The sequence below is a fragment of the Sander vitreus genome, chromosome 3 (genome assembly GCF_031162955.1).
Source record: "Sander vitreus isolate 19-12246 chromosome 3, sanVit1, whole genome shotgun sequence".
NCBI classification, from domain to species: domain Eukaryota; kingdom Metazoa; phylum Chordata; class Actinopteri; order Perciformes; family Percidae; genus Sander; species Sander vitreus.
In genome coordinates, this window is record NC_135857.1 from 24057658 (window position 1) to 24084331 (window position 26674).

Here is a 26674-nt window from a genome sequence, read left to right on the forward strand (position 1 = left end):
GGACCAGTCAGGATCACTTTACTGGCTGTGTCTCAAAAAAGTTACCAACTCGGGTATTCTAGCTATAATTCAATGTGAGTACACAAATGTTGAAATTACATAAAATGCCCGTCCCTTGTAGCCATTATAAATTAGCCTGAAGCTAATGCTTACCTGTTCAGGAGGAAATTAGCCAACTCGGGGTCCTTTGGGGCTCTAAGCTGTCTCCATCTTTCAAATACATCGTCAATATTTTCCCGGGGTCGGTTACGTCTCCGGTCACGCAACTGTTAGAAACATGCCGTTTTTTTTTTATCCTGTTCGTTTGTTTGCTGCTTTCATGGCTGTCCTAATGTTACAGCTGTAGCGTGCTGTGTTTACGTTTTTACAGGTATATCTGGCAATCCGGCCTGGCTGTCAAACTGGGGAGTTGATAACAACACACAGGCCAAAACACAAACAGAAATTCCGTCACAGAACGTAAATTCAAAAGGAGATAATACTGGCATTAGCATTGTTGTCAGAAAAGATAGTATTTCAACTTAACATGTTTCCTTAATATCTGATGACGCATTGGGGTCATTTTTGGATTTATTACAGTAAATATATTACATATTGGACCTTTAACGTTCCAGGAAAAAAGTGTTTACACATACACACAAAAAATATGTTTCTTAGGTAAGGGACCACCGGAGGAAAATACATGTCTTTTTATTCTTTGTTGAGGGGAGGGTCACATAACATTTTTTAGTCTGGGGGGGGGGGTCACCCAACTTTTTTATTCATGAAAAGAGCAACATTTCAAATTGGCTTGTTTGGTGCATATTTATCCATGTAGCTCTCAGTCTCGGCCCCCTAGCAGGTGGGTCTGACCGCATATGTGGAGTTTGTGGTCTGCACTGCCCACCTGGTGGCTCAAACGGATAATTGCATTGTTTAAACAATGAGTGGAATAATTATGTCTGGCATTTAACAGTCACAAACTCCACCAGCAGTTAGCAGTTAGTTGGATACAAGCACCCCCATTTGTGCACCAGGCAGTCCGTGTTAACACAGCCCACCTCCACTAGCTAGTCTTACCCGGCGTAGAGCAGCCGGCCTGGTAGCTGGATAGTCCGATATAGCAATTGTTTCCACACCAACAAAAACACAGCAGTCTCTGAACTCACGTTGGGAGTTTCACTGAAGTTGGATGTAGTCCAGTTTGTTGTCTAATGAGCGGACACTTGCAAGTAGGATTGATGGAACAGGTGGCCGACTAGCGTTAGTTTTCCACAGGCAAACTCGTTCAACCTTCCCCGCTGATGATATCCCTTTACCGGCCAGAGGCATCGAGCAACACTGCTGGTCTCCATAGCAGGCGGGCGAAGCTGTGTCGAGTATTCCATCTCTAATAAAGTGTCCTGCATATTCTCCGATCTGTACCAATGTATCCCGGTGGTACACGTGTGCGGTAGTTTGAATGCACATAATTGTTGTTCTAAAATTTCCTTCGGGATGAATAAATCTATCTATCTAAAGTTTTGATGCTGAGAAGCCACTAAGCTACGCGAGGATTCAAGATGGCTGACAGTCATTTTGGTTCGTGAAATTTCGACCCCTATGGGTTATGCGGAAGTAGCTCCTAGTACTGGCTGTAGTCCTTTGCCTCTGGGCAAAAATCTTCCGATGACGCAAAAATCGTTGTTTTACGTCATCGGAAGATTTTTTTGCAGACCCACAATACAGAGATCTCTGGTGTCAGGGGGACATAAGGGAGGGAAGCACAGTCATTCAAAAATACTACCGTGTTTCTACTGAGACAAAGCTTAATGCTAAATCGGTGAAGTATCCCTTTAAGCTTCAGTAAAAGTGGCCTGGATGCAAGAACATCACTTTCAGGCAATGTTGCTAAAATCACACTCATTTCATGGCTAAACCATATAGTTACAGTATTGGAACCTGTGTTAATGATTGTTTTTAATTGGCGTTTTAAAGTTCTAAAAATTGAGTTGTTACAAAGGCAAAATATGTTGCATCCTCAAACTGACAAATTCAACCAAATAATTTTTTTAAGACGATGCCTCGTCTTACAAGAGCTTCACAGCAACGCCAGATTGTTCTGCTCTGTGGCACCCTTTCTGTCTTCCACACTGTTGTCTTTAGATGTTGATTTATTACTTCTGTGGAATAGAGACAGATACCAGCATTACATTAGCCAAGAACAGCTTAAGATCTGTTGAAATTCTACATATGTTAAACTACATATTATCCAGTTTATTACACCATAAATTAAATTAGATATAACTACAGCTGAATGGACCTACATAATGTTTCAGTTTCTTTGCTACAATGTAAACTTTTTCTCTGGTAACAATACTGTATAGAAAGTACTGTGAGGCTTAACTGCATAGACAAAGAATACTCTACATCTCTACCCGTGTGTTGCTTTTCATACTTGTATCCTTCAAACTTTCTCTCTCGATAGGAGTTGCCCTTCTTCATTAGGTAGAGAAGGATCAAGTCACAGATGAAAGCTCCCTGTTAAATAAAGTTTCTGTCACAATTGGCAAAAAGCAACAAAAACATTCCTGTGCAGTTCTTTAAAAATGTTAAATGTTGTTTAACACATTATGATTAATGATACTTACAGCACCCATCAAAGCCAGCCCTGAGCCAACATTGATGGCTGTTGGAATGATGCTGAACTTCCCGGCCTATGAATAACAGCAGAAAAATAAGAAACGTGGTTTATCGCAAAAATCATCTTAAAAACTTACCACTAAAGATACTGTCTGTCTTTTATAAAAAATGTCTTTGAATGTGATTGCATCCTAATCCTGTTGTTGTAGATTATCCAAGACCCACAAGCTTTTGTCAGTTTGTAATGTGCTAATGTGCTGTGTATTGCATTTCTGTCACATCATAAGGCTTTGGCAGAGCAGACAGTATTCATTCACCCTTTAAAACGCATTCACCTTTCCGTGCACCATGACGTTAAATTGGACACCATAGACTTTAAATAGAGATCGATAGCTCTCACCAGCAGCATTTTTGAAATACCGAGTATGTCTGTTGGGAGAAAAAAGGGAAAATATGGAGGCACGAGAATACAAACAAATAAGATTTATGTATACTTTTCTCCTTTCAAATCATATTTTCAATTGTAAATATATATAATTACATTGTTCAAGAAAAGGAGAAATATTTGTCTGTGCGACATAGCAACATAAGACAGTGTCTGCAATGAGTCTGACCTGAAGTTAAATCCTGTTGCGATGGTCTTGTTGGAGACGCTGACATCCAGACGACTAAAGTGGTACTGTGGATGGCAGTTAGAGTAGCCTTTGTCAAGATCACAGTCCCACTCTATCACAATGCCAATGGAGCCACCCTGGAAAACACAACACAAATTCGATCACATGTGACTTCTAAATCATGTTAACTAATCATGGTAAATAGGGTGGGTGCACATCTCCAAACTTCAGGCCAATGGCCCCCAAAGCATGTCTCCTTCAACACATTGATGCTCACTTCAGAATGAGACATGCAAATATAGGAACAATTCAAATTAAAATTCCCTTAATTAATCTGCCTTTTTTTGTGGTGCTTCCTTTGCATTTCCAAATGTACTCTTTGCGTCGTGTTCTGCCCAGATTATTGAAATGATTGTGGTGGAAATGTGCCTAAATAATGACAAATAAGTTGACTGACTACCATGTAACAACATGCAACTTAACGATTCACCTATCCAACTTCTACGATCCGGTACCAGTGCTTTCTTTTCCCCACATTTAAAATGTGTATTGTGCATCCCTTGTAATCAAGCAAGATCTCTGTGTAGTGTTATTTTCTATGAAAGAAAACCATGAAATTAATTTGTTTTGTCACTAAATGAAAATGACAACTGTTTTGCCTGTAGATGTGATAATGCCTGGACTGTTGTTTTATTTTGTTGTCCTGACAAACAAAATAATAATATCAAATACAATCTAGGTTGAAAAGTGTATTACTGACAAATGTGGCCATGTCCTGGAAGTTATATCCAGCTCGTCTGGTGATGTCACCCAGGCGAAAGATGGGGCAGTAGGGGTGAAGCTCCTGGTCAAATCGGCATTTCTTCAAAAAGGAGTCATCAGCCGTTTCCAGAACGTTGGACCTCAGAGTTAAGAAGCGCACAGTATTACAGAATGTATGAGTGTGCACTGCTCACTGTACACCAACTGTTAACCAGTTAACCAAGCAGTACACTGAGGTTGGTGAGTGTTGAACACAGAAGAAGAGAATTTACTTTGAAAATGTGAATTTGGGAAATTGGATGAAATTCTTTATGTAAATGGTGAAGTTTTCAGCATTTGTCAGCAGAGGCCATCTGTCAAAAGAAAAAAAAAAAAAAGAATTGTAATTAAGTGCCACACATTCAGTGCATTGCTAAAAAATAACTTAGTCATTTGGTAAAACAGGCAGTTTAGCCTAAACAGATAAGGCCAGGTCAAGCCTCTGAGTATCTGCTCTTTGCTTAGGTGACTGTAGTATTTAAAGGCAGCTTAAAGGTTAGCAAGAGAACAGTTTCGCCTGTCAAATGCTCAGTAGATTTATGAAGGCACAGCCTGATACCCACTACAGGGCCTGTAGGCCAAAACAGCATTTAACATGAATACTGTGCATCCACAGAAACGTTCACCCAAGTTTTGGAACATATTGCTATTATTATTGAAAATATGTTTCTCTCCAACCCACGGTGCAATAAGGACACAACAAGTATAATACTTCTTATCTTTTATATTATACTTGTTGTACATGTCCTTATTGCACCGTGGGTCAAAGAGAAACATATTTTCTCTGTATGTCTGGCACATATTGCAGAATTAACAATAAACTTGACTTGACTTACTGTGTCCTGATAAGTGTCAAACTGAATTTTTAAAGTAATTCAAATTAAGACATGCTTTTCGTTGGTCTCTATGAAAAACATTTGGCCCCATTACACATATGCCACAGTGACATCAAGGTGATTTCTGCTGCTTTGTAGTGTCATTGCTGGGTTCCAAGAGTTGTTCAATATATATATATATATATATATATATACAAAAATGCAAGAGATTTATGTAACTGCATTGCTCATTACTGTGGTTTGAATATTCTTTCAATGGGACACCAGCCGTAGATTTCACAGGTCCCAGTGGAGTTTTCATCTTTTCTTAAGCATCGGCCACTCATAATTCCTGAAGAAAAACAGCAGAATAAGACAGTCACACAACGTATCACATGTGAAATAACATATTTGAATTTCTGTTGCAAAGATATGAATTATACATAATCACTTCAAATGAGAGTTGTGCTATTATTTCCAAATTCCATGTCAGCAACATAGACTTAAACAGACCAATTACAACCTAGAACATTCCTTATTATTATCTTAAACACTTGTGTTTTCTACCATGTATGTTGCACTCATTTCCTTTATTTGGAAAACACCATGACAATGAGAGAGAATGTAACCTTGTTGAATTAAGATCAGAATGGCACTAAGCCAATGAAACTTAATGGTGATTTAAAATCAGCAATGTTTCTTTCTTACCGTTACCAGCCACTATCATCTTCCCCTCTTCACAGTCCTTGTCATCTCGACAGTGACCATTCAGCACTTTGGGGTTCTGAGAACAAATGCCGCAGAAAAAAAGCAGAAGTTCATGAAATATTTAACCATAACAGACCAGTTTTTTACAAGTCACAAACGAGGCTCGTAAAATAAAAAATTAAATAAAAAAAATACATGAAAAGTTTTGCACAACATAAGAAATAAAATACTCGCAGTAAGGCAACATTATAACTTGCTAAGTAAAAATTATGAGACGCTAACTCAAAATAGTGAGATAGTTTGTCACATTTGAAGTATCTTGTAATCTTTATATAATTTACTACCTCTTAATTTTGATTTACATACTTTTCTTGGCAGATATGGGCTCCCATACTTATCACATACTGTATATTGGCATTTGGAAAATAAATTGGAAATGACATTGGGGTAAAATCCCAACATTCACAGATTGTGTAACCAAACGATATACTAATATAGTTCAATAACAAGGTCAGCTTACTCTGAATCTTTTATCAGAGAGTTGCTGCAAGTTTCCAAGAATGCTTTCAAATAAAGGTAAGACGTTGCTTTTTTCTTGCAAAACCATTACCACATGTAATGTAAATGTAGTTAGGGGTTGTTTATGGACACGTCTGTGCCTTTTCTTCTCAAAAATTCTTGTTTTAGTGAAACTTGACTGTGCCTTGCTGGAACATGTTAAATGACAGTTCCCACTCAAGTGTGGCAGCAGCCCCTGTGGCTTTCAGACCCAGGGGCAAAAAAATGTATACAAGAGAGGTGTTTTGTGGCTGTGTGTGCTTGTACTCATGCGCTTGTACAGGCCTGTTATATTCTTGGCAGATGCAGTGAGGCAGGAGACCAGAAGAGGCTGAGTTTACATACCAGGAACCCTCTGGAAATTTGTAGCTATAGCTATAGCTAAGAGAATGAGCAGTATAATTCACACACACACACACACACACACACACACACACACACACACGCAAACCAATAGAAAGGGAGATGTGTCAGCCTTTCTTTTTCTGTACTCATTGTGCATTGTGCAAATTACAGAGTGACTTTAGGGGGTTACTGCAATGTGTAACTGTTTTCTTCATCCTGGCATTTTCTTTTAAATTGCACTGATTTGTGGTGCTTCTGGTATCAGTAGCACCAAGTAGCTCAAGTAGCCATTTATCACGAGAGATAACATGCTTGTCTCTATAGTTCACTGAAATTAAAAGATAAGGGGATCTAAGCGTAGATAAGTTTATATTTTTCTCTTCTCGAACCTCAGCAACACATTGCCCACTGTATCTTTAAAACGTGGCTGGCTGGAATACTTTCCAGATGATGAGATGTCAAACAGTGGAAAGTAAATGAAGTAACCTTAAGATAAACACTAGTCACAGACAGCCCGAAACTGTGAGCGAGCGGCATCATGCAGAGAGAACACAGCGTCTAAACTAGAGATGCACCGATTACAACTTTCTAGGCCGATTCCAATTTCTGATTTTCTTTGAGTTAGGCCAGCCGATACCGATTTTAGCCGATTCCGATTCTTATTTTTTCTAACCACTTTACAGCACACACAGATATTTATTTTCTATCTTTTCTTTAATAGAAAATGTTACATTTTGCATAGAACATAGAAAAAATGTTAAATAGATAATCGATCGCTATAAAATACAACTATATAAATTACTCCTGGTGTGGGAAATTCACACATATCTAAAGTGCAATGTTATAGAAGAACCATTTCTTTCTTTTCACATCCAGTATCCAACTAAAGAAATGTGATATATTTAGCAAACTAAACTTCTGTATGTATGAAAACAGGGGAAACAGGTAATGGCAATACAATAATACATAAATAACAAATGAAAATAAAATAAATATAGCCTTAATGCAGTAGGCTATAAAGATATTTCTCAAAACACACACATAGGCCTGTTTGAACGTCAATAGTAACGTTACCTAAACATCGTGTAGTTCCTTTTTTAGCAAGTTTGCTTTATGTGTCATTGTGCATAAATGTGAACACCGTTGCTGTCAACGGGCTGATCTGCTAACGTTAGCTACCGACGGTTCCTCGGAACAATCCAGCAAATAGACGGTACCCTACAGTGCCGTTACCTGAAACAGATGATTTAACGTCACCGCTCATTTTACACACAGTTTAACAACAAAACTAAACTCTTTAAAGATTACTACGTTTTTAATGTTGGTTTTGAGCGGTATGCACCCCCACTAACCTGGAAAACGTTTTAAACAGTAACGTTAATACAGCTTGTCGGAGGAATACAGCGTCTCTTTTATTTTTATTTTTTTTATTCACAGCGTCTCCTACAGCGGCCAGCGGGGCGTCAGAGGCAGAGGGACCACAGCGTTTGCTAACGTTAGCTTCTTGTCACATCTGGGGTCTGATAAACAGTAAATTCATCAAAGTCAGTGTGCCCAACGCTATTTTCCGATAAACTGTAGTTGTCATATTTCACGGGACCCGCGTGAGTGCGGCCTCAGAGGGGAGAGAGAGCGGCTGACTGTTCCAGCCGTGTATAATTACGACTGTATGACATTTCATAAACAGCTGATGTAACGGCAGTGCGCCGCTGCTACATGCATATAGCGGAAACGCCTGAGTGCATTTGACCGGCATAAAATCGGCATATGTCAGACTGACCGGCAGGTCCCCGGTCATGGCCGATGCCGTGAAAATCGGCCAATTCCGGTCACCGGCCGGTCAATCGGTGCATCTCTAGTCTAAACAGTCCTAAATCATGCCCTTCCAACACATCTTCACCAACATTATAGGTTGATTTCTACTAAACAACACCCAAAACGACACATACGACCATTCTATTTACTGCCACACGGTGGCGATTACATCATGTGCCCGTTTGTTTTAACATAATGGGCACAGTTTTAAACACTTAGTTAACGTTGTCAAAGTAACTAGTAAAGTTTATGAATAAAAATACTTAGGTTTAGTAAAACATCAGGGATTGGCTTAAAAGGAGTCACGTAAAACTAATAAAATGATGATGTAATGTGACGTCACGGATGTCATTGATCAGTAAAACTTTGGTTCATTTTAAAATGACAGTTGACTTTTGGTTTCCCATGGGACATGAACCCCAGTCTCCTGAGTGAAGGTCCTGTGTTTGTTTGACCCCATTCACCACTCCAACCTAACTCCTCTTATACTTTGTCACCTCACTTCCTGCTTAATATTGCTTTTGATAATTACAACAAATAAACATAGAAACATAGTTTCTATGAGAAACATCTCATTGTGGGTCATTATGAGCTGCTTGCATAGTTGTGCAATACGTCCGTTTTCTGGGTAAGGACGGGCTGGCCCTCCAGCTAGCTGATACTCACAGCAGTTAGTATCCTAGTGTTAAACACAAACATGTTCGTACTACTTTGAAGCACTGTAGGGAAATTCAGCTCTCTATAATATAAAATAAGACAAAACTGTGCAATGGAAAAATGCAATTCAGACAATGCATAAAGTGTGATGAATAAAGTGGTCGGTTCTGTTGCTAAAAAGGTCACAGAAGCAAGACAGAGAAAGTATCTGATTAGATTCCCTCTTCTCTAACATCTCAGACATTGTTTGCCCTTTCAATACCAGGAACTGGGCCCCTATTCAACAGGAAACTGTGGTCAAGGTAAGGCAATGGCAAGTAACAGACTTTAGTAACACGCTGATAATCTTCAAACCTCATGCACATACATACAGTACATATCCATATCCATGTTAAACTACTGACTATCTTCAATGCACAGCTAATACAATGTAGAGCAAAGGCCCTAACTGTCCAACCTTGGTAAGGGTAAAAAGATGGAGAGACTCACAATCTTCCTGTGTATAGAAAATGTACTCGCCCTTTATAGCTTCAAAATATGTTAAGATCTCAAATTCCTCACAGTTTTGACAGTCCAACGTTAAAACGAACTTGGGTACACTAGTAATGGCTGATATTTGTCTTCCATTTATCTGTAATGTATTTTAATGGATTGTTTTAGATTTTTTTTTAAATGAGGAGGATAAAAAATGATGTACACCTGACAAACAACTTTGACTTGGTGAGGCAAGGATAACACGACTACTGTTTGCAAAATGTGTTTATTCTGTACCACATTGTACGATAAATTGATCATTACTACTGTCATTATGATTAGCAAATTAGATCTAAGATATGATTTATTTTGACAGCTGCTATTACAGTCACTGAAAGGATCTGTGTTCTGTATTCTTACCTCAGCACAGTATCCCAGCTTCTGGTTTGGCGTCTCTAAGAAATTAGTTACGACAAACAGAACAGCTTCACCCTAGATGTAGAGAAAACACATGTGCATTGGTCTTTATGTTGACATCATAACATGATGACCCCTGTGCTGCCTCCCTTTCTCCTTCCCAGCATTGGACAGCATTAAGGGGTCCTTCGATGTTCCCGTGCCATACTGAGGACCCCTTAATTAGAAAAAAAGTAGATGAAAAACATTTCTTTTTACAATTAACACCAAAAATGATGAAGACATTTGCAAACGACAATGTACAGTAGTACAAAATGCAAAAACCATACTTTGGTGTTCCATTTTTACCTCTGTACTTGAAATTTCATTACACTTATTTTTTTCTTTTTACAAAACAAACAAAAAAGTCAAAGCTGATCTTCAGAGGAAAACATAAAGTGCATCTGACCCTGCAGACCTGTCCCTCTCAGTGATACTGTACCAGCCACTTTACCAACACCTGTTTGCTACATTATGTTAGTTGTCATGTTCTAACTATTCCTCCCAGAAACCTCTTTTATGTTGATATAAACCTCCCTGTGTCTCCTCTCATTCCCAAAATGTCAAACTACTCCTTAACTCAACCAGTCCTGAGTGAGTGGCTGTCTGTATTTGAGTCCTAATCCTGCTGCCTGAACAGCAGTCTGTATCCACGATGTTCCACTTCCGGCATTGCTCCGTTGCCGCCGGAAAATCCACCGGATTTCACTCTTTTCGGCCAAATGTCCGTTACCTTCCGCTTTCTTTGTGTTGTAATTTTAAACTCCAGTCGATTTATTAGGACTATGGTTAACTGCTCCACAGATCTCTGCAGGGTAAATCCAGGCAGCTAGCTAGACTATCTGTCCAATCTGAGTTTTCTCTCGCATGACTAAAACAACCTTTGAACGTACACATGTTCCATCAAAACAAGTTCCTTCCCGAGCCTATTTTGCAGCGGCACCGTGGCTCCACTCGGCGCTTAACACCGCCCAAGATGACTGTGATTGGTTTAGAGAAATGCCAATAAACCAGAGCACGTTTTTCTCCCATCACGGAAGGACTAGCCAGACGCTCCTCCGCAGCGCTGTGGAGGAAGGTCTGTCAATGTGAGACTACCTGAACGGTCCCACATCACGCACTTCACATTTTGTTGCTTTGTCAGCCGGCGCTGACGCATGTTATTAATGGTGCAGTTCAGTTAAATCCTGCTTCATCCATGAATTCAAGCAGGCATAGGGAACAAACGCTTAGAAAGGATGTTTTGTTAACTTAGTCTAGCCTGTAGCAAATGTGTGTCTTTTACACATTTTTAAAGTGTGTACTACATACTTGTACTGTTGTGTAAATGTTTTCACCTGTGGTGGGATGACATAGTCCTCAGGTCCCCACACCAGCAGACCAGACTCAGTGGTGTTAGTCACTGAGACTCCCTTCAGTTTAGTTATAACAGAGCTCTGGATGGCCTCGTCTGTCTCCTGGTAGCCCTTCTTGCTTACGAAAACCCACCTGTGGGTGAGAGGAAATATGTAACAGCTGAAAGGTGTGTTTAAAGCATCTTATTTAGTATGTCGTTGTCATTATCATATAATATTCTTATATGGAGTTACAACTATTGCTATGGTACTTTTGGGTCTAGGACTAAAATGTAGGCCTACACTACATTATAGAAACACTGTACTATAATTCAATTATTTTTTACTCTTATGCTGACTGTATTTGATGCCTGTTGTTTTTATAATTAAGCACTTTGTGACTACGTAAGTCAAATGTGTTTGCTAGATCAGGCTTACTAGGGTGAGTACTGTTAAATTGGGACACTTCAAATTAAAGTTCTGGAACAATTTACAGAATTTTCCATATGTCTAAGCTCTAAACATGATACCTTTCTATAAACATCAATCCCCTTACTACAAAATGCAAAAGAAAAAAATAAGAATAATTTAAAATAAAATCAATGATTCTATCTCAAACACAATATGTCCTAAGACCACTTTTTTACAGGCACTACTGGCAAAACTGGACACCTTATATTGAGATACAAAAAATGATACAAAATACATGGGACACTGTCATTGTCAAAATAGGACACATTATATTATGATACAAAAGACAGAGACATTGAAGAAGAGGAGCAATTTCAACATGTAATGTCTTCAAATAACACACATAGCCTAATAAAATACAACAGCAAAAGTATAGCATCTCTAAAACATTTTTTTTCCATTCTTTTTTACTTGCTATTGCTTCTCTTCTCCTGCCTTTCCATGTTCCCTTACCTTAGATTTTGAGGGTTTTAAACTATGCATATACCTATTTATTTAAAAGTATAATATATTTAATATTTGTTTACAATAGTATACATCTCAGTTCTGTACTATGGGAATTACTGCCACTACGTCAAATCCACGTGACCTTTTTTTCTTATATACCTTTTAAGCAATACATAGCTTGGTATTGGGTTAATTTCTGTATTCCTAAATAAATGCAATTCACTGCACAGCTTAACTGTCCCATTTTGACAATACTCACCCTACATCTTATTTTTTATTTCTGGGTTTTGCTACTTTTTTGCACTACTTATTATATTTCATGTTGTTATATTTTTTACGTATATGCTGACACTGGGAAAGGAGTTGCTTTCAATCTCATTGTACATATGTATAGTGACAATAAAAGGCATTCTATTCTATTCTATTCTATTCTATTCTACAGGGTACTGAACAAGCCACAAGAGTCCAGTACACTGGACATTAGAAACACTTTGTGTGACAACTGTTCTCCTTAAAGACATAAATTGATATTATTATTATTTGCTTAGGGTTAATTAATACCAATTTATCACATGTGAAATGAGGTGAGAATACTACATAGCCACGACGTAATTCACTGACTTACCCTATAATGTAACCGATGAAAGATAACTGAATAAGTCTGTACAAAACTCCAACTTTCTTATTTTTGGCGACAATGTATTTTTCCGTTTTATAGTCGAACAAGGAGAGGAAGCATCCTTTGAAGAAGCTCCCGGCCATCCTGCAGCTGTCCACGGAGAGTTGGATGTCAGTGTTCCACACCAGAGAGTTTCATTGCAGCAGCACAGGTGGGGCACGCTCCCCCTACTACTCATTATCATCAGGCTCAAGTCAGAATCAACTAGCACAATATCCGGGTGGGATTTTCAAAATAAGACTAGACATGGTGGTAATGAGGACAATGACATCCGGTATTCTCTTTTTTTTATTTTTTTTTATTTAAAGAACACACACTACCGGTCAAAAGTTAGAATTTTCCATTCCACTCCATTATAGACAGAATACCAGCTGAGATCAGTTGCATTGTTTTTTTGAACCAGGGCAGCAGTTTTCAGATTACATTATGTGCTTACATAATTGTAAAAGGGTTCTCCAATGTTTTCTCAGTTAGCCTTTTAAAATGATATCAGATTAGTAAACAGAATGTGCCTTGGGAACATTGGATGAATGGTTGCTGATAATGGGCAATGTAAATATTGCATTAAAGATCAGCCACTCCTGTCAGTCGACAACCCTTTTGCAATTATGTAAGCACATAATGTAATCTGAAAACTGCTGCCCTGGTTAAAAAAAACAATGCAACTGATCTCAGCTGGTATTCTGTCTATAATGGAGTGGAATGGAAATTTCTAAGTGACCCCAAACTTTTGACCGGTAGTGTAGGTACATCGACAGTATGTACATACACCAAAAGTCAATACCAGAGGTGCATATACAGATAAAATATATGTAAAATATAAATAAAGGTAATAGAAAATGTAATGCACATTAAATCAAATGTATCATCTGTACATGAGAAATGTATCAAACAAAGAATCAGTCTTAATTGCCTTCTTATTCTTAATGTCTCCTGAAGTGTTGCCGTATTGGTGCAGTTCTTGAAAAAAGTGTTAAAAGTTTGGTTTGGAGTCCGCCCATTTCTTCTTGTGAATGTGGAATTTTCCCATTAACAAGATTAACTGTACAAACTAGACAATATCTTTGTCCATCTCATTGCCTTCAAAACAAATAATAATGTATTTATCCTCAAATTGAATTGATTGCAGTTTTCCTTCATAAGCTGTTGGACATCAACCCAAAATATTTTAGTATACATACGTATGGTGAAAGAACAAATGACAGATTGTTTCTTCTTAATCTGCTATTCTCTTGGATAAGTATACATCATAATTGTCATCATAGTCTGGATCAACGGAAGTACTTTTCCAGGACATCCTGCGTGGCTTCCGCTTCTGCTCTCTGTGTGTTGCCGTTCTCAAAATCCCTTCGTTTGGATCAACAACAAACTTCGAGCTACTATCTAACTGGGATGTCATGCAGGTGCTCTGAGACGAGGCTACTGATTTTCATATGTATTGGGGTGGCCTTTAAATGTTTCAGGTTGTCAAGGTTGAGCTAATTTAAACGTAACAGAAATATCAATGAAAAAATTTGATGAAGCAATTATGAAGAAAAAAATGTCCACCATATACTATAAGGGCTTGTTAGATATATAATAATAGCAGACACAGAAGGAACCTGGGAAGTGTTTCACGTGGCCTGCAAAAAGCCCAGATTTGATCTTAGCTAAACATAAAATATAGGAAATGTGCTACTTGTGTTTTAGACCTTGTGCTTTTTAGGCTTGGTGATTAACTTTATTATTGACCTTTACATGTGCCATCACAAGACCCCTTTCTCCGGAAGCATCAACAGGAAGTGGTCTGGAGGAGGAGGAGTCATTTCAGGCCTTTTTCTCATAATCACCTACATGTTCATTGTGTAAAAGATAAATATTTATTGATTTAAATTTAAATAGTTGACATGATCACCTTACAGGTTGAAGAAAGAAAGTGTTAAACATTTTGGCTGCCGTTCATGTGAAACTAAAAGACAGCAAAGCACTTTCGAAAATGACTAAATGACCCGTGATGGTCTTGTGGTTTTGTGCCGTGATGCTTAGAGGGCTTAGTGTGCAGCTTTACCACATTGCTGTTCACACTGTGCTAGTTGCTGACAATGACTGCTGACAGGTGGATCGTCTTTTTAGCCCTGTGCTTTATTTGTGTGTCTTCAAATGGTAAGTCATTTTGTGAATAAAATTAGAGAATGAAAATATAATTTATATAAAACGTTCCATGAATAAAACTCCCCCTCTTTTGCTACATTATAATTGTTTAATCTGTTTGTACATCATTCAGTCAATTTCAGTTCCTCAGTCTTTGAAGTCTTGTGCTTAAATATGTAAGTTAACATAGCGGAAGGTTAAAGTTTATTAATTCATCTAGTAGTATTGGGCTAATTTGTAAGAACTTGTGCGCAGATTATAACATTTTTTTTTATCCGTTTCAATGTTATACATGTTAATGTTAACAATGTTAAAAAAGTTGTAATTTTTATATATTTTTTTCTGATAAATTTTCTGCTTAAGTGTTACCAGTCACATTCAATAAAAGTATTCCCAGCTCTGGCGATTAATTTAAAGATGTCCAGACAAATGTTTGAAATATCTACAGTAACAAGGAGGACGAGTTTTTAATGTTGGTACTCTTGGTTATTTGAATATGACATAAGCGACCTAAAGTTGAAACTTGTTCTTGTATTTCTCATTTCCCGTTAAGAAGAGCAGAATTCCAGTGTTTGTAAGACGCACACACTCAGCGCTCTGCTTGGCTCCTCTGTGCTCCTGCCATGCAACTTTGCAACAACTCAACGCGACTGGGTGTCCTGGGCCCACACTCTTAAGGGAGATCTGGTCCATATCAAATCTGAAGGTCGTATTAGGTTCCTGGACCACAGGTATGGTCGGGTGAGAGTCTTTCCTAACCAGGGCTCAGAGGGGAACTACTCCATCTTCATCGATAAACTTAACAACTCTGACCTGGGGCATTATCGCTGTAAGCAGGGACATGACTGTCTTCAAGTGGAGTTGGTTGTTGCTGAAAGAGGTAAGATGGTGATTTCAGTTTGAAAGTAAAGGTAATGCTTTCTCAATACTGAGCAGCAGCCTGTGCAGAAACATGCAGCCTCCTTCCTTTCCATGGTCACAAACCTCCCCCATGAGAGAGGACAAGTGAATGGGCTAGAGTTTCCTGTGAAACATTTTTGTAAAACCACAACTTATAATGCAGATGCTCTGAGTGAAGAGATGAGGCTACTGATTTTCATCTGTGTTGGCGTGGCTGCTTTCATCCTGCTGAGCGTTTGTGGCTACTGCTGCACCAAGTGCAAATGTAAGTATTTGTAGTAGTCTTGCACTCTCAGTCCACACAGATGATAGGATAAAAGTTTGTGTTTTGTTAGTTCATTTGATGGATTGGGTGGTTATTTAAAACTTTATTATTATTAAACTTTTTATTTCAGTGTGCTGCAATAACAGAAAGCAGGACAATACGAACAATCCTGAAGGTGCAGGTACTGAGGGTAAGTAATAATTTCACAATTTACCATTTACATTAGATTCATCTTCTGTAGAATCTTTCTCGATACACAGATACTTTTACATTAGAACACAGGAATATACTGTACAGTAGGCCTAAAGTACTGTACAGTATAGCCAGTTAAGGCATCTTAAATCCAAATTAAATTATAAGGAGTTGCATCTGTTAAAGTTATTTAAGAAGATATTAATATCATGCACAGGACACTGAAAATGCACACAACAGAGGACATTGGCAAAGTCAGTGATGAATAGTATAGCAAATACACAACAATGCACATTCTTTTTTTCAAATGAATAGTTATTTTTGGGTGCACATTACTCGCTTTCTTGCCGAGAAGATCGATACCACCCTCTGTACGTACACTTAATGTGAAGCTAGAGCCAGGAGACGACTAGCTTAGCTTAGCACAAAGACTAGAAACAGGTAAACAGCTTGCCTGGCTCTTGCCACAGTGACGCCATGTTATTTAAATTGTAAATATGAGCAACCTATAGTCGGGAAAACCATTCACGTTAGCCTTGGAGATGTAATTGCGAGATAATCTAAATTTCTAACAGTGATGATATCTCCCACAAACGTTTGCCAAAATCGAACAGAGCCAGGTTAGCTATTTCCCCGTTTCTGATCTGTAAAGGACCAGTTTCTGTCTTTGTGCTAAGCTGAGCTAACCTGCTGCTAGCTGTAGCCTTGTATTTACAAGATTAATATGAGACAAAACATATTGCCCCCAAAATGTCCAACTATTCCTTTAAGTTGCTTCATATATTGTCCCACTGCAGGTGTCAGTGCTACACCTGAGGAAACAGGCAGAGCGCCAGTAGAGCAACAGCAGAGAGGTAATCTATCTCAATAACAACACAAAAACACACACAGTCATGTAACTGGTACTATATACAGTAACTATATACATACTGTATATATATATATATATATATATATGATGCAGTAAGTAAGTTGATGAGGACAAGTAATATGTCTGTTGTGTTTTCTTGACAAGAAACCTGTCATAGTGTTTCCTTTTCCTACAGGAGCAGGCATTGATCATCTTGTTTATGGTGCGTTCACGCAGCTCTTCTTCTTTCTTTGATCCTTTCTTTCCATGTCATCTATTGATTCACCTTGTTAAAAAGCTAATGTCTTTGTTATCCCACCTAAAACATCACGATTGTCTGAGTCAATATTTAAGCTTATCTTTTCTAAATATCAGAAAATGATGACCAAGTCCCATCCAACCAGCAGAATGACCCCACCAGAAATTATTGCAGTCCAATATCAGAAGTTCTGCCTGATCCGCAAGGGACTCAACCCATTCAAAGTGCCAGTGGGATTTATCCAAACTTGAACCAGTTTGAGAGGATGGAAAGTCAGAGAAAAAAACAGGGATTTCATCGAGGTGCTTAATGTTGAGCAGAATTACTGCTCTTTGTATTACTGGTTACTCTTATTATCTTGACAAACTGGAGTAACTCAGTCTTATCTCTCACCTCTTCAGAACTCTTCAGCAGACTACGGCAAGCAAGTCTCAGTCGGCATTTTTACGGTAATGTATTCATCTTTTTTTTCATCATTTCAATGCTGTCAGGAATTTCACTTATTCATTTGATTATACAGCTAACCAAAGTGAAATCAGCCAGCAACAAGCCATGCCAACTCAGGCAAATCATCGCAAAGGTATTTTGATTTAATTTCATTTGTCAAAATGATTTAGCCTATCTGTGTGTCAGAATAAATAGCCTAATGCAAAAAGAAATATCTTAGATTAATCACTTATTAATCACATATTTCGTTTTGCATCAGGTCTGGCGAAGAAGAAAGCCAAAGAAAGTGAGTGCTGACTTCATCTGTGGAGAACTTTCGGGATGAAATAATACTGTGCGCTCAACCGCTCTACCATTTCTCCGTTGTTTCCCTGTCAGATGCTGAATACAAAAACCCAATTTACAACAGGAGCACAGACCAGCTCAACCGCCTATAGAGAGAGTAAAGGAGAGTTTAAACAGCTGTTGAGATATTTTCAGTATCAACATCCTTTCCAAGGACAGTTATTGATTTTTCAATTTACATATTATACCTGATACATATATTATATTTGTTTGCTGTATAATTGCACTGCATTTCCTGTACATGTAGTAGACAATGAGGTATACCTGTTTGGTAAAGACTATCAAATAAAGATCTTCACAGACAAATCGAGACGCAGTCTATATATGTGTTAAATGAGACAAACCTGTGTATGCAAGATGTATTGAATGCATGTGAGAAGCAAAACAGTACTTTTTTGACCATATTAATTGCTTTATACTTTCAGTTTGACTTGCAGACAAAATGAAAGCCTTTTGTGGGTTTCCATAAACCAAACTACATTCACATCTACAGACTAACTGTGGGCCGATACAGGGAGAAAGGCCCCAGAAACTGATTTAAACACAGTACCCTCGGGCTGTGAGTCAAGAGAGTTGCTTTTACTCTTGTGAGAGTTGTGCCAATTAAGCCAAATGAGAAGCAGCTGCTCCGCTTGTCAGAGTCCTCCGTATCCAAAGATGAGGATCCACAGTACACGCTGCATTTTGGTGACATTTGTTTTGTTAGCACTGCTTCTTTTGAAATGTGAAGCCCATGCTGCTTCGAAACTATTTGAAGCAGCAGTTTCTAACACTGTGAATAATGATACATCGATTTGCCACGATGGGTTCATGTCTGTTTACATATCAAAGGTGCAATTTGCTGGTCTTCCTTTCACCATTTATGTTCAAGGTAAGTCAGACACTACAAATAAATGATGATGATCGCTAATGACACATAGCTTTGAAATGTTTACTATGCTCTTGTTTGTACACACAGATGATCACAGTGGATATTACCAAGCTATCGCTATAGCAAAACAGTGCCACTACTTTCTTGGAGGAAATGACACCTTTATTTTCCTAACAGTTGCTTCCCACGGATGTTTTGTGAGAAGACAAGTAAGCTGGGAAAAAGAAAATATATATAAATATATATTTATTTATTTTTTCTAATGAAATTTTTACAATAAGTTTTTCATATTCTAATCTTACCCTTTGTTTAATAGAAATACACGACAAATCTCACTGTTGTCATCATGGCACTTGCAGACCGGGGAAGAGTTGAAATTGTCAAGTCAATACCTCTCATCTGTGAAAGAAAAATGAAAGGTAGCAATTAGACAAGCACAGATAAATGTCATGACAGTATGTACGTAGTTTATTAATAATTCTTAGTGTTTGTTTTGTTACAGAGGTGAACAGAAATGATGATCCACTGATATCTAGAATTCTTTTCTGCAACAAGGATGGGTTCAACATTACCATCCCTCAGAATGCCACAGTCCCACCTCTGAACCTGGATGCAGTCTGGATCCCTTCCAGCCAAAGCCACAACTGTAAACCCAAAAAACGATCCAAAGATGCCATCACTTTCAGCTTTCCATTTAGTGATTGTGGCACTCAGTCTGTGGTAAATGTAAATAGATCACAGCCACACTGTCTTGAGACATTATTTTTGTGACTAACTATAATGAGTTTGGTTATGTGTTACAGATAGCAGATGGGAGTATAACTTACTGGGTCAACATTGAGGTGAAACAACATATGCGGAAAGGCTCTATATTTCGTGACACTCCTTTCCAGTAAGAAATGAAAATGTTCCACTTCTCCTGCTTTTTGAAGGTAATGGACACTCATTTACGTTTTTGTTTTTTTTAGTTGTACTGTGCATTGTAGCTTTGCGCTAGCGCAAATTACTCAACTGGGCATCGAGGTTCAGGGAGAAAAATCTGAGTACACGTCAACACTGAAGAGCGAGGGAATACTGAGGACTGAAATGAGGTTTGCCAAAGGTCAAGTTAGTCATGTTTTTGCTTTTTATTCCTATTTTTGACTTTTATTGTTCATGAAACTTATTCTGTCTAACTGTGTATGTGTGTGTATGTTTTTGTTTTTATGTATTAGAAGCTGTAGAAAATACCATCAAAATATGTTAATACATGAAAAATTAATCAATCACATTTACTTTAAAAGGCCAGTTTTAAACTTGGATCATAGTGAGGCTTTTTTTTTTTTTTTTTTTTTAAATCTTTTATCTACAGACTCCAATTACAAGTCGTTCTATTCCTCTCGAGAGCCTCCACCAGTAACTGAGCTTGGCCAGCCTGTGTATGTGGAGGTGTTTGTTCTCAAACATGAGAACAAGGATTTGGTGCTGCTGCTGGAAGACTGCTGGGCGACACCGACTAAAAACCCACATGACCCACAAAGATGGAACCTTCTTGTTAAAGGGTAGATTCACATGAAATTACCAGACATTTTACCATTGTTTTATTATCCAAAAGGTAATTTACATGTAAACATCTTGGCCTATACTTTGATCAACCAAAACTCCTCTTTGTATCAAATCTAGATGTCCTTTCAGTGGTGATAGGCACAGAACTGTTGTGTTGCCAGTTGTCCCCAGTAAGGAGCTGAAATACCCAACTCTTCATAAATGGTTTGTGGTCAAGCTGTTCTCATTTGTGAAGCCCCCAACAAATGAAAACATGGTATGTAAGACAAAGTAAAAACAAAACAAAAAAAGAAAATAGATGTTTTATGAATCCCTCTGGTATATTTTGGCCTTGGTGATTTGTTTTACAATTGGATGTTCTCTTACAGGTATATTTCCACTGTGATATAGCAATCTGTAAAGGACCAGATTGCTTACAGTCCTGCAGCAATAGTAAGTTAAGCTGCAGCCTATTGATCCTTTTTAAAGGTCCCATGGCATGAAAACAATTAACAATAATGTGAGTTCCCCCAGCCTGCCTATGGTCCCCCAGTGGCTAGAAATGACAATAGATGTAAACCGAGCCCTGGGTATCCTGCTCTGCCTTTCAGAAAATGAAAGCTCAGATGGGCCGATCTGGAATCTTCCCCTTATGACATCATTAGGAGGAAGGTTACCTCCCCTTTCTCTGCTTTGCCTGCCCAGAGAATTTGGCCCGCCCATGAGAAAGAGAGAGACATCATGGCTTGAAAACAAGCAAGGCATGACAGTTGGTCCAGGGGTTTGGCCCCCCCTCCCCCGCTCCTCAATAGCATTTAAAGCTACAGAAATGGCACATCCTAAGGAAAGTTCATTGTGGGACTGGCTCTAGTGGCTGTAATTCTGCGCCAAGGCTGAATTTCGGGAAAGAGACTTCAGATACAGTATTAGGGGACCACTAAGGCCTATATAAAAGCAGCATGTCATAGGACCTTAAGTCTAATGAAGCTTGGGTTATTGATTTATTCACTTGCTTAAATGTAACTGTGAACGATTGTCTCGGTTTTTCCATGTCTTTTAGGAAGGCGTAAATTAAGACGAAGCACGCCAGGACAGAGCATTCTTTACAGTGTAATCTCTGGTGGACCTCTTTATCTACTCTAAATAACCAAGTTATATTTGGAAGCACAACTGAGAAAGGTTCAGTCAATAACTGTCTATGATTTGTAATGAAAATAAATCTAGTCCTTTTTCAGATGTTACCAGATGTCTTTTGGTAGTGGGACTGGGACGTTAACTGGCACTTGTTTATTTTGGGTGGCTGTGAAAAAATGTATGTAGGCTACTAGTCTAGTAGCCAACTAGGTGAACCCGGAAATGTTGAGTACACCAAAGTTAGTGCAGAAATGTGAAGTAGGCTATGGGTCCCCAGTATACATAAACTGCTGGATGCTAATTTGCATATGTAGAACAATTTGCATAATTAGCATTATTAGCTTAATCGTCCATTTTGACGACATTTTTGCACTGTATGGCCAATTTCTACAATGTGTGGTTTTAGAGGATGCTGATTTCATTTCTGGCATTTTCCATATACCCTATGGTTGGTGGGCTGAAAGTGAAGACCTCAAAATACATGTAATTAATTTGAGTAACATCTTTACATCCACCAATGATAAATGATTAGAATAAATAGACTTGTTTATGTATAGCCTACACGTGAACAAATCAACTTAACTTCTTCTGTGTAAATAAAGCTTGTTTAAAAAAAAGTCCAACCAGACTTTTATTGTGGTGGAAGAGCTTCGGTCATGTGCCCGCCGTTCGACCAATAGAAACATTGAATGGGTTAGTTTGCGGAAGTTATTGTGCCAGCGTGTCGCTCGCTCGTATTCTTCTTACAATACATCCATGGCGTGTCGTGTTTGAAACGACAGAGAGAAACATAAATGAAGTCGCTAATTGTAAAGTTTAATTCCGTCTGGGCAAAAACACCGATTTAACCGTGTTCCGCATAATTAACGTCGGTATTTGTTTCGTCTGTTCAGTTCCTCGCACGGTTATCTGCTGGTAAAGCTAACGTTACTCAGTTATGTCCAAATCAACGAGATTGGACTCAAAAGAAAATGAGTCCGAACACCTGCCGATCTATCAGCACAAAGCCAAACTGATTCAGGCTGTCAAAAACAGCACTTTCCTGGTTGTTACCGGCGAGACTGGCAGCGGGAAAACCACACAACTTCCGAAGTACTTGCATCAAGCAGGTAAGCTGTCATTTTGATGTCCTGTCCCTTTTTAATATGAAGTTAATGCTAAACACAAACTGCATAGATCAGAACTACACTTAGACAAGCGTTTATGCTCTTAAAACATTTATATACAATTTCATGCGATTTTGTTGGTTAAACTGTCAGCTTCCCCGGCCTATGTGAATTAGGATAGTTCGGATAAATGTCACCACTGGATTCTAATATGAGGCACCACTACTTATTTTTGTGTAGGTCTTTATAAAGATGGCAAAATTGGCATCACCCAGCCCCGCCGGGTGGCTGCCATCACAGTGGCCCAGAGGGTAGCCCAGGAGATGCAGTGCAATCTGGGTAGAGAGGTTGGCTACCAAGTACGCTTTGATGACTGCACATCACCGGTGAGAGGCAAAGAAGATTCATCCCCTGTACAAAATGCAAGACATTTATTGTAAATGTTTAACATAAAGATTTGACTGTGTTTGAGTCAGAGCACCGTGGTGAAGTACATGACAGACGGCTGTTTGCTCAGAGAGATCCTGGCAGATCCTGTACTTTCTCAATACAGTGTTGTAGTGTTGGATGAAGTCCACGAACGCAGCCTTAACACAGTGAGTCAATATGACATTGACCTAATATCATTAAGATTTATAATTTCTGCGCTATAGTAGTAAGATGCACACAGATTGTCAGCATACAAAATTGACTTCTTTCTGTCAATCTTTCAATGCACACTTTGAGTAAGTGTTTATTTGTTGCAGGATATTCTCCTGGGTTTACTGAAGAAAATGTTCTCCAACCCTGCTAAGACCCCCAAAGGCCGATCCATCCCTTTGAAGGTGGTGGTGATGTCCGCCACCTTGGAAACTGACAAACTTTCAGCTTTTCTCGGCGGCTGTCCCATCTTTGCTATTCCAGGGAGGGCTTTTCCTGTCACCTGCACATTTGGTTTTGCTGTAGGACCTAAAGACATAGAGAGCACTGGTTATGCAAAAGAGGTACTGAGTTTTAGCTTTGATTCAGGTGTTTTTTTTTCTTTATTCTTAGGATGTTACAGGAACAAAAAACATTTACTTTAACTTGGTTTCACATCTTAACAATCATTACACGTTAATCAAGTTTATATATGTGTTTATAGCTTGATGCTTATTGTTGCCCCTCATCTTTTGCTCCTTAGGTTGTCAAAGTGGCCCTTGATGTGCATACCAGTGAAATGGCTGGGGATATTCTTGTTTTTTTGACAGGTAAGTCATAATTAATAGTCTGTATCCGGTGCTGCAGGAAATTCCGCCAGATGCATGTCTTTTCGCTGTTGTCCATTTCCTTCAGCTTTCTTTGTGTTGGAATTTTAAACTCAGGTCGATTTATGAGGACTATGGTTAACTGCTCCTCAGATGTCTGCGGGGTCAATCGTGACAGCTAGCTAGACTATGTCCAATCATTTTCTTTTGCGCGACAAAAACAACTTTTGAACGTACACGTTTCACCAAAACAAGTTCCTTCCCGCCGCCCATGACGATTGTGATTGGTTTAAAGAAATGCCAGTAAACCAGAGCACGTTTTTCTCCCATCCCGGAATGCTGTGTATTGTTATACTGCATACTTAACAGTATTTTCTTATATTTCTTACTTACTGTCCTTTCTGTTTTTATTCTTCTATGTTAAGTGAGTGTTGTACTTTGAGAACAAAGATTAACCAGAGTCAAATTCCTTGTTTATGCAAACCTGGCCAATAAAGCTGATTCTGTGTGGACTAGCCAGACCCTCCTTTGCAGCGCTGTGGAAGAAGGTCTGGCAATGCGAGACTATAGTTATAGTATATCTTTAATGACAAAATCAGTCACATTAATCCTCCATATTTGACAGGTCAGTCAGAGATTGAGCGGGCCTGTGACTTGTTATATGAAAAAGCTGAGTCTATTGATTACCGCTACGATGTGCAGGACCAAACAGTGGAGGGCCTTCTTATTTTGCCTCTTTATGGATCCATGCCCACTGGTAAATACATACAACAGCTGTTACATCTTATTCATTGTTAAGAAGATACAAATTTGTTTTTTTTCCAGATTAAGTCAATCTTTCTTTGTGAAGATACTGCAAAAGTTAAAACAAAAACATTTATGGTCTCGTCATAGATCAACAGAGGCAGATCTTTCAGCCTCCACCTTCAGGAATAAGGAAGTGTGTAGTGGCCACAAACATTGCAGCAACATCTCTCACCATCAATGGCATAAAGTGAGTGAGGCCTGTGGTTGTTGGCTGACCACTAGGCTCATTTATCAGATATACACCAATGACTTGTGTGTTATTGACATTCAAATATTTCACAGAAAACATACCCAATTCTTCTCCCATAAAGGTACATCATAGACAGCGGGTTTGTGAAGCAACTCAACCACAACTCAAGGGTGGGCATGGATATCTTGGAGGTGGTGCCTATTTCAAAGTGAGTTCTTAATATAATAATTAATTAACTTAAATAATTAACATGTCATTTGAAACCTGCAAATAGGTTTCTTAACGTGATTTTCCTGCTAACACCCATGCCATGTAAAAAGCATGCCAACAAAGATTTTAACTGGATTTTTTCTTTTTTTTTTTTCTTTTTCTTTTTTTGTGTGATTAGGAGCGAGGCTCAGCAGAGAGCAGGCCGAGCTGGAAGAACCTCAGCCGGGAAGTGCTTTCGAATCTACACCAAGGAATTCTGGGAGAAGAGCATGCCTGAATATACAGTTCCGGAAATCCAGAGGACAAGTCTGACTGCAGTGATACTCACACTCAAGTGCCTGGGCGTTCATGATGTCATTAGGTACACTGATGCCCATTCTGAGTTTGTTTACTTTCTTATACTTTAAAAAATGTTGTATGTTGTCTTTACCTTCTGAGTTGTTTTTTTTTTTTTTTTAAGGTTCCCTTATCTAGACTGTCCAGAGGAACGGTTTATTCTTGAGGCATTAAAACAGCTCTACCAATTTGATGCCATCGATAGGTAAGTGGTCATACCTGTTGACCTGTGGACTTCCAAGCACAAGCAGTAGTGGCTTTAAGTAATTATTTGTGAAACTTCATGAGCTCTTAATCTGTCTGGTGTGTTGGCTGTAGGAGAGGTAGAGTGACCCAGCTGGGGGAGCTGATGGTGGAGTTCCCCCTGCACCCAGGCCTCACCAGGGCCGTGCTCAAAGCCGCCTCGCTCGGCTGTGAGGACCTACTGCTCCCTGTGGCCGCCATGCTGTCTGTAGAGAACATTTTCATCAGGCCAGGTCAGCAATGTAACTGTAAAGGAGTTCAGTTAAAAACTATGAGGGAGAAAAACATAGAGCTTAAAAAAAAAAAAAGTCTTTTGTTATCAATAAAATTTGGTTTATATTATTAAGGGAATTGTTTGAGCATGTCACTTAAATATAGAACCAAGGAAGTTTTGTAATATTTACTGACATGTTGGTTTAGTTATTTATTGAATGTGTCAGGAAATGATACCGAGAACTGCAGTGTGAAGACCTCTCTTCCTGCCTGCAGGCCACCCTGAGAAGCAGAAAGAGGCAGATAAAAAGCACAGAGCGCTGGCTGCCAAGAGCGGCAGTATGAATGACTTTGCCACTCTCCTCAGTGTGTTTCAGTCATGTAAATCCAGGTAAAGAACTTTACTGATTAATGCTACAAGATGCATCAATATTTTTATTTGTGTGTGTGCGCAAAGACATGTCAGTGTTAGTCTATCACTTGCCATGTATTCAGGATTTTATACTGCATGATATATAGTATTAAGTGTGAGCCTTTGTCCTGCATCCTGCAGTGACAGACCCTCAGCCTGGTGTAAGGATAATTGGATCCACTGGAGGGCGCTGAAGTCAGCCTTTAGTGTGGAGACTCAGTTGCGAGAGATCCTCCTCC

At 38.8% G+C, this 26674-nt stretch overlaps 4 protein-coding genes across 8 annotated transcripts in view; 3 read left to right on the forward strand and 1 right to left on the reverse strand.

Annotated features, from left to right (window-relative positions):
- Positions 1–1995: 1995 nt before the first annotated feature.
- LOC144513199 (P2X purinoceptor 5-like) lies at positions 1996–12944 on the reverse strand. The gene is made up of 12 exons (XM_078244195.1): positions 12722–12944; positions 11182–11332; positions 9809–9880; positions 5540–5615; positions 5087–5183; positions 4250–4330; positions 3976–4117; positions 3216–3352; positions 2937–3030; positions 2610–2675; positions 2417–2499; positions 1996–2141 (listed from the first exon to the last, which is right to left on the reverse strand). Exons 1-12 carry the CDS (start codon positions 12856–12858, stop codon positions 2060–2062), a joined length of 1218 nt encoding a protein of 405 aa, XP_078100321.1. The 5' UTR covers positions 12859–12944; the 3' UTR covers positions 1996–2059.
- A 1737-nt stretch (positions 12945–14681) lies between these two features.
- Positions 14682–18473, forward strand: LOC144515611 (uncharacterized). 4 transcript variants are annotated; one of them, XM_078246617.1, is made up of 11 exons: positions 14682–14917; positions 15462–15785; positions 15969–16070; positions 16201–16260; positions 17060–17116; positions 17291–17335; positions 17488–17673; positions 17773–17820; positions 17892–17951; positions 18078–18104; positions 18197–18473. In XM_078246617.1, the coding sequence occupies exons 1-11, from the start codon at positions 14857–14859 to the stop codon at positions 18253–18255; spliced, it is 1029 nt and encodes a 342-aa protein (XP_078102743.1). In that variant the 5' UTR covers positions 14682–14856; the 3' UTR covers positions 18256–18473. The 4 variants fall into 4 exon arrangements, with proteins under 4 accessions (XP_078102743.1, XP_078102741.1, XP_078102744.1 ...); XM_078246615.1 differs by having other exon boundaries at positions 14683–14917; positions 15459–15785; XM_078246618.1 differs by having other exon boundaries at positions 14687–14917; positions 15459–15785; positions 17309–17335.
- An 88-nt stretch (positions 18474–18561) lies between these two features.
- Positions 18562–22252, forward strand: LOC144515610 (zona pellucida sperm-binding protein 4-like). 2 transcript variants are annotated; one of them, XM_078246613.1, is made up of 10 exons: positions 18562–19034; positions 19122–19243; positions 19351–19453; positions 19537–19760; positions 19838–19926; positions 20003–20136; positions 20386–20575; positions 20697–20835; positions 20948–21011; positions 21619–22252. In XM_078246613.1, exons 1-10 carry the CDS (start codon positions 18776–18778, stop codon positions 21699–21701), a joined length of 1407 nt encoding a protein of 468 aa, XP_078102739.1. In that variant the 5' UTR covers positions 18562–18775; the 3' UTR covers positions 21702–22252. The 2 variants fall into 2 exon arrangements, with proteins under 2 accessions (XP_078102739.1, XP_078102740.1); XM_078246614.1 differs by having other exon boundaries at positions 19537–19754.
- Positions 22253–22409: 157 nt separating this feature from the next.
- dhx40 (DEAH (Asp-Glu-Ala-His) box polypeptide 40) overlaps positions 22410–26674 on the forward strand; it is a 9100-nt gene continuing 4835 nt past the window's right edge. Inside the window, exons 1-13 of the mRNA XM_078246612.1 lie at positions 22410–22801; positions 23039–23184; positions 23275–23394; positions 23545–23781; positions 23961–24027; positions 24650–24781; positions 24919–25018; positions 25143–25229; positions 25410–25592; positions 25692–25772; positions 25886–26043; positions 26300–26414; positions 26577–26674. The exon at positions 26577–26674 is cut by the window's right edge and continues 11 nt beyond it. Of these exons, the coding sequence (XP_078102738.1) occupies positions 22630–22801; positions 23039–23184; positions 23275–23394; positions 23545–23781; positions 23961–24027; positions 24650–24781; positions 24919–25018; positions 25143–25229; positions 25410–25592; positions 25692–25772; positions 25886–26043; positions 26300–26414; positions 26577–26674 (1696 nt within the window). The 5' untranslated portion in view covers positions 22410–22629. The remainder of the gene's footprint in view (positions 22802–23038; positions 23185–23274; positions 23395–23544; positions 23782–23960; positions 24028–24649; positions 24782–24918; positions 25019–25142; positions 25230–25409; positions 25593–25691; positions 25773–25885; positions 26044–26299; positions 26415–26576) is intronic.

What these genes read in the sequence shown, in the direction of transcription:
- LOC144513199 (XM_078244195.1), bottom strand. Translation starts at nt 12,858, where the DNA reads ATGGCCGGGAGCTTCTTCAAAGGATGCTTCCTCTCCTTGTTCGACTAT. An exon ending in GATGATAGTGGCTGGTAACG is followed by an intron (nt 5,184 to 5,539) that starts GTAAGAAAGAAA and finishes GTTTTTCTTCAG; the next exon opens with GAATTATGAGTGGCCGATGC. An exon ending in GGCTGGCTTTGATGGGTGCT is followed by an intron (nt 2,500 to 2,609) that starts GTAAGTATCATT and finishes TTTATTTAACAG; the next exon opens with GGAGCTTTCATCTGTGACTT.
- LOC144515611 (XM_078246615.1), top strand. Translation starts at nt 14,857, where the DNA reads ATGACTGCTGACAGGTGGATCGTCTTTTTAGCCCTGTGCTTTATTTGT. An exon ending in AGTAGAGCAACAGCAGAGAG is followed by an intron (nt 17,117 to 17,290) that starts GTAATCTATCTC and finishes AACCTGTCATAG; the next exon opens with TGTTTCCTTTTCCTACAGGA. An exon ending in CATTGATCATCTTGTTTATG is followed by an intron (nt 17,336 to 17,487) that starts GTGCGTTCACGC and finishes TCTAAATATCAG; the next exon opens with AAAATGATGACCAAGTCCCA.
- LOC144515610 (XM_078246613.1), top strand. Translation starts at nt 18,776, where the DNA reads ATGAGAAGCAGCTGCTCCGCTTGTCAGAGTCCTCCGTATCCAAAGATG. An exon ending in TTTCACCATTTATGTTCAAG is followed by an intron (nt 19,035 to 19,121) that starts GTAAGTCAGACA and finishes TTGTACACACAG; the next exon opens with ATGATCACAGTGGATATTAC. An exon ending in GCACTCAGTCTGTGGTAAAT is followed by an intron (nt 19,761 to 19,837) that starts GTAAATAGATCA and finishes TATGTGTTACAG; the next exon opens with ATAGCAGATGGGAGTATAAC.